At 39.6% G+C, this 6381-nt stretch overlaps 1 protein-coding gene across 5 annotated transcripts in view; it reads left to right on the top strand.

Moving 5' to 3' along the window:
* The first annotated feature begins 579 nt into the window (after window positions 1-579).
* The window catches only part of RMDN1 (regulator of microtubule dynamics 1), a 57291-nt gene continuing 51489 nt past the window's right edge, over window positions 580-6381 (top strand). For 2 of the 5 annotated variants that reach the window (XR_009603548.3, XM_060610844.3), the window contains exon 1: window positions 580-839. Coding sequence is in view for 2 of the 5 variants with exons in the window: in XM_060610844.3 (XP_060466827.3) it covers window positions 711-839 (129 nt within the window). In the remaining 3 variants the exon portion in view is untranslated. Of the gene's footprint in view, window positions 840-884; window positions 986-6381 lie in introns of those variants that run through there. The other 3 variants (XM_060610843.3, XM_081792272.1, XM_081792274.1) reach the window with 3 other exon arrangements.

Raw genomic sequence — 6381 nt, 5'->3', positions numbered from 1 at the left:
AGAGGTATCCATCTTACCAAATATTTTGAGGGGAACCCAGGGGTTTTGTACCACACATCCCACAGCAAACAAGGGCATCACCTTTTTGTCAGGAGGCCTCTTCTCCCTTGTCTTTTCTACTAAGACCAGCTTGGGCTTCTCATTCTTTGTCTTTTATGGCTTCTCTTTTTCCCCCCAGAACTCCCCCTCCAATCTCTCAATCTCTTCCTGTCCCTTCTTTATGTGGTACAGATTAATTCTCCCAAGCATTTATTTCTAAAAAGGAAATACCACGATTACTAGGATTCTCCCTATCTTTGAAGGCTGCAGAGAATTATAAATAAATATTTCCTTCTTGCTTACTTAAATTCTCGGGTCTGAGAACTTTCAGTTTTGTTCTGGTGATTAATCCTGTGCTGAAGCGTTGACAGACTCTTCCCCCACCACCCCGCACCCTCAGGGAAAGGACAGAAAGGAGACTGTACCCAGAAGGGAACAATCGCCCGCCCCCAAGTCCACTTGTGCGCAGGCGCGTAAGGGCCACTAAGTCCCACCCAACCGGGTATTTCCCTCCCCCTAGAAACTGCCGGCCGGAAGTCGTGTGGCGGAAGAGGCGCTGGCCAGGAAGGGGCAGGACAGGGTCTTCCCGGGAAGGACTTGGTCTCTTTTAGTTCTGACGCGCTCCATAGTGACCCAAAAGGGTGAGGGGTCAGGCCAGCGAGTTGTAGGTCATGGCGCTGGCCGCGCGACTCTGGTGCTTTCTCCCTTTGGCACACAGTACTGTCCGGAAACCTTGGCTGTTAACGCGTGTTGCTGGCAGCTGGGGACGGTGCTGTTCTTGGCGACTCCGCGGCTCTGAGGTACCCCACTGCCCCGACTCCCGCTCCCCTCACTACTTGCTGGGCTGCAGGAGCCCCTTCTTCAGACGGGCGGCCCCGCACCGCCTTGGGGAATTGTAGTGAACTGCGGTAGGAACTCAGGGCCAGGTGTTCCCGGAGCTCTCCAGGTGACTCCAGGACCGACAGACCGGTCCTCTCTTTTTCGCAAGCCTACTTTTCTCTCTCAGTACGGGGGTGGGAGGAGGTATGAGACCTCCTTTCCCCTTCTCCCGAGACTCTGTCTTCTACCCGAGTTTCCTGTATGAAAGCAGAGAACTTAGGGGGAAAAAAACTTGACCGCTGTGAAAATATTTACTTTTGGAGATTCAGTACAGCTCCTGAGGCGCTAAAGTTTCCCAGACTTTGAAAAGTTTGTGGTGTGATTTAAAAACATTACTGTGACTCAGAAGAGATTTTGTACTATTTAAGGTTTAAAGTTTTTTATTTGAGTCCTTTGTTTTATCTGCATAATGTTCAGGAAGGCTGTTGGATTGTCGTCCCAGTTTTGGCTTTTCTATTGTTAGACTATTCGTTTGTCTCTGACAGGGGACTGGAAGGGCAATAGTGCATATGATACGTATTATTTGAACTAGATGTTTAATTATTTTGAATTCTAAAATACACATTTTTTAAAAAGTTTATATATTTATTTGAGAGAGTGAGAGCAGGAGCAGGGGAAGGACAGAGAGAGAACCCCAAACAGGCTCTGCACTTTCAGTGCAGAGCCCAATGTGGGACTCAATCTCAGAAACCGCGAGATCATGACCCAGCTGAAACCAAGAGCCAGATTGCTTAACCGACTGAGCCAGCCAGGTGCCCCTCTATTTTCAATTTTTTTGATTAACCTCCATGCTGTTTTCTATAGCGGCTGCACCAATTTACATTCCCCATCAACAGTGCACACAAGTGTTCCCTTTTCTCCACATCCTTACCGACACCTGTTATTTCTGGTCTTCTTTGACAGTACCATTCTAACAGGTGTGAGGTGGTATCTGATTGTGGTTTTGATTTCCATTTCCCAAACGAGTACCTTTTCATGTACCTGTTGGCTATCTGTATGTCTTTGAAAAAATGTCTCTTCTGGTACTCTGCCCAATTTTTAAAATTGTTTTGGCTGTTGAATTGTGAGACTTTATATATTTTGGATGTTAACCCTTTATCAGATATATGATGTGGGATTTTTTTTTATTAGGTTGACTTTACATTTTGCTGATAGTTTCCTGTGCACAAAGTTTTTAATTGATGAAGTCTCACTTGTTTGTTTTTGCTTTTGTTGCCTTTCTTTTGGTGTCAAATCTAAAAAGTCATTGCCAAGTCCAGTGTCAAGGAGCTTACCCCCCTATGTTTTTTTCTAGAAGTTTATGGTTTTAGATCTGATGTTCAAGTTTTTAGTGCATTTGAGTTAATTTTTGTGTATGCTATAATAGGGTGGGCCAGTTTTATTCTTTTTCTTGTGGTTGTCCAGTTTTCTGAACACCACTTATTGAAGAGACTGCTGTTCCTCGTTGTATATTCTTGGCTCCTATATTTTAAATCTGTTGGCCTGCATATGCATGGGTTTATTTCTGAACTCACTATTTTGTTCCATTTATCTATGTGTCTATAAATGTGTGAATACTATACTGCTTTGATTACTGTAGCTTTGTAATATATTTTTAAATCAGGAAGCACAATGCCTCCTGCTTTGTTCTGCTTTCTCAAGGTTGCATTGGCTATTTGGGGTCTTTCGTAGTTCCATACAGATTTTAGGATTGATTGTTCTGTTTCTGTGAAAATTGCGATTGGAATTTGAAAATGTCATTGAATCTGCAGATTGCTTCAGGTAGTATGTATAGTTTTACAGTACTCCAACCCATCAGCACAGAATATCTTTCCATTTATTTGTGTCTTCATCAGTGTCTTATAGTTTTTACTGTACAGGCTTTTACTTCCTTGGTTAAATTTATTCCTAGGTATTATATTCTTTTTGATATAACTATAAATAGGATTGTTTTCTTAATTTCTTTTTCTGATGAAAGTAAATTCTTTTACTGAATTTGTTTATTATTTCCAACAGTTTTTTTTTTTTTTTGATGCAATACCATGTTATTGCAAATTTACTTCTTTCCTTCCTTTTTCTTTTCTTTTCCCCCCCCCCCCCCCCCCCATTGCCCTAGCTAGGGTTTATAGTACCGTGTTGAATAAAAGTGGTGAGAATGGGCATTCTTATCTTGATTCTCATTTTAGAGAAAAAAATTTGTCTTTTCACCATTGATTATGATATTATCTGTGGACTTGTCATTTATTGCCTTTATTATGTTGAGATATGTTCCCTCTGTACCCACTTTATTAAGAATTTTATTGTGGGGGCGCCTGGGTGGCGCAGTCGGTTAAGCGTCCGACTTCAGCCAGGTCACGATCTCGCGGTCCGTGAGTTCGAGCCCCGCGTCAGGCTCTGGGCTGATGGCTCGGAGCCTGGAGCCTGTTTCCGATTCTGTGTCTCCCTCTCTCTCTCTGCCCCTCCCCCGTTCATGCTCTGTCTCTCTCTGTCCCAAAAATAAATAAAAAACGTTGAAAAAAAAAATTTAAAAAAAAAAAAAAAAGAATTTTATTGTGAATAAATGTTGAATTTTTGTCAGATGCTTTTTGTGTATCTGTTGAATTAATCATGGGATTTGGGGCCTTCATTTTGTTGTGTCACCCTGACTGATTTGCAGATGTTGAATCATCTTGCATCCCTAGATTAAAACCCATTTAATTATGATGTATTATCTTTTCAATGAATTTTTAAAATATATTTATTTATTTGGAGAAAGAGTGAGTGAGCACACATCATGCATGCACGCATGCAGGGGTAGGGCAGAAAGAGAGGGAGAGAGAGAATCCCAAGCAGGCTCTGTGCTGTTAGATCATGAGATTTAGATCACAAGATCATGGCCTGAGCAAAATCAAGAGTTGGACGCTTAACCAACTGAGCTACCTAGGTGCCCCTCAATGGATTTTTTTTTTTAATTTAATACTTAACATACAATGTTATATTCATTTCAGGTGTACAGTATAGTGATTCAGCAATTCCATAAATTATTCAGTCCTCATAGAGATTAAGTGTACTCTTTTTTTTTTTTTTTTTTTTTTTGAGATTAAGTGTACTCTTAATCCCCTTCACCTGTTTGACCCATCCCTCCACCTACCTCCCCTCTGATAACTATCTGTTTGTTCTCTATAGTTAAGTGTCTGTTTTGTTTTGTTTTGTTTTCTCTCTCTTTGGTTCATTTGTACTGTTGCTTAAATTCCACATATGTGTGAAATCATAGGTATTTGTGTTCTTTGACTTATTTTGCTTACCATTATAGTCTCTAGATCCATCCATGTTGTAAATTGCAAGATTTCATTTTTTTTATGCCTGAATAATATTCCGTTGCATCTACACCACATCTTTATCCATTCAAATAGCAATGGGCACTTAGGCTGCTTCCTTAGTTTGGCTCTTGTAAATAATGCTGCAGAAAGCATAGATGTACATTTATCCTTTTGAATTAGTGCTTTCATATTCTTTAGGTAAATACCCAGTAGTGCAATTGTGGGATCATAGGATAATTCTATTTAAAAATTTTTTTTTGAGGAACCACAACTCCTGGGTGGCTCAGTTGGTTAAGTGTACAACTCCTGGTCTCAGCTCAGGTCTTGTTCTCAGGTTGTGAGTTCAAGCCCCATATTGGGCTCTGTGCTGGGCATGAAGCCTGCTTAAAATTTTTGAGGAACCTCCATACTGTTTTTCACAGTGGCTGCACCACTGCATACCCACCAACAGTGCATGAGAGTCCCTTTTTTCTCCACATCCTTGCCAACATTGTTGTTTCTTGCGTTTTTTATTTTAGCCATTCTGACAAGCATGAGGTGATATCTTATTGTGATTTTGATTTTGATTTCCCTGATGCTGAGTGATGTTGATTTTCCTTTCATGTGTCTGTTGGGTTCTGTATGTCTTCTTTGGAGAAATGTCTTTTCATGGCTTCTGCCTGTTTCTAAATTGGATTATTTGTTGTTTGGGTGTTGAGTTGTAGACAGTTCTTTATATATTTTGGATACTAACCCTTTTTTATCAGATATGTCATTTGTAAATATCTTCTTCCACTCAGTAGCTTGTCTAGTTTTGTTGGTTTCCTTTCCTGTGCAGAAGTTTTTTATTTTACTGCAGTCCCAATAGCTTATTTTTGCTTGTTTCCCTTGCCTCAGGAGACATTAAGAAAAATGATGTGGGGGGCTCTGCCTGGCTCAGTCTGTAGACCTTCAACTCTTGATCTCAGGATCGTGAGTTCAATCCCCACATTGGGCATGGAGTTTGCTTAAAAATAAATAAATACAGTATTTTTAAAAAAAAGAAAGAAAAATATTGTTACAGCCGTTGTTAGAGAAATTACTGCCTGTGTTCTCTTCTAGGATTTTTATGGTTTCAGGTCTCACATTTAGGACCTTGATCCATTCATTTTGAGTTTATTTTTGTGTATGGTGTAAAAAAGTGGTCTAGTTTCATTCTTTTGCCTGTTGCTGTCCAGTTTTCACAGCGCCATTGTTGAAGAGACTGTCTTTTTCCCATTGCATATTCTTGCCTCATTTGTCAAAGATGAATTGACCATATAATTGTGGATTTACTTCTGGTCTCTCTATTCTGTTCCATTGATCTATCTGTTTATCTGCAATTACTCTACTGTCTTGATTACTACAGCTTTGTAACATAACTTGAAATCTGGAATTGTGATACCTCCGGTTTTGATTTTCTTTTTCAAGATTGCTTTGTCTATCCTGGGTCTTTTATGGTTCCATACAAATTTTAGGATTGTTTGTTCCAGTTTTGGGAAAAATCCTGTTGACATTTTTGTTAGGGATTGCATTAAATCTGTAGCTTTCTTGGGGTATTATGGACATTTTAACAATATCTGTTTTTCTAATCCCATGAGCATGGAATGTCTTTCCATTTGTTCGTGTTGTCTTCAGTTTCTTTCATCAATGTTTTATAGTTTTCAGAGTACAGGTCTTTTACCTCCTTGGTTAAATTTATTTCTAGGTATTTTCTTCTTTTTGGTGCAATTGTAAATGGACTTGTTTTCTTAATTTCTCTTTCTGCTGGTTCATTATTAGTGTATAGAAATACAGTGGATTTCTGTACATTGATTTTGTATACTGCAGTTTTGTATACTGCAATACTGTAATAACTGAATCCATTTATCAGTCTGGCAGCTTTTTGTTGGCAACTTTAGGGTTTTCTGTATATAGTATCATGTCCTCTGCAAATGGTGAAAGTTTCACTTCTTCCTTACCAGCCTGGATGTCCTTTATTCCTTTCTCTTGTCTGATTGCTGCTGTGGCTAGGACTTCCAGTACTATGTTGAATAAAAGTGGTAAGAGTGGACATCCTTGTCTTGTTTCTGACCTTAGTGGAAAAGCTCTCAGTTTTTCCCCATTGAGTAATGATGTTAGCTGTGAGTTTTTCATATATGGACTTTATTATATTAAGGCATGTTCCCACTAAACCTGCTTTATGGAG

The sequence above is a fragment of the Panthera onca genome, chromosome F2, assembly GCF_046562875.1.
Source record: "Panthera onca isolate mPanOnc1 chromosome F2, mPanOnc1 haplotype 2, whole genome shotgun sequence".
NCBI classification, from domain to species: domain Eukaryota; kingdom Metazoa; phylum Chordata; class Mammalia; order Carnivora; family Felidae; genus Panthera; species Panthera onca.
This window is presented reverse-complemented; position numbering and strand designations above follow the sequence as displayed.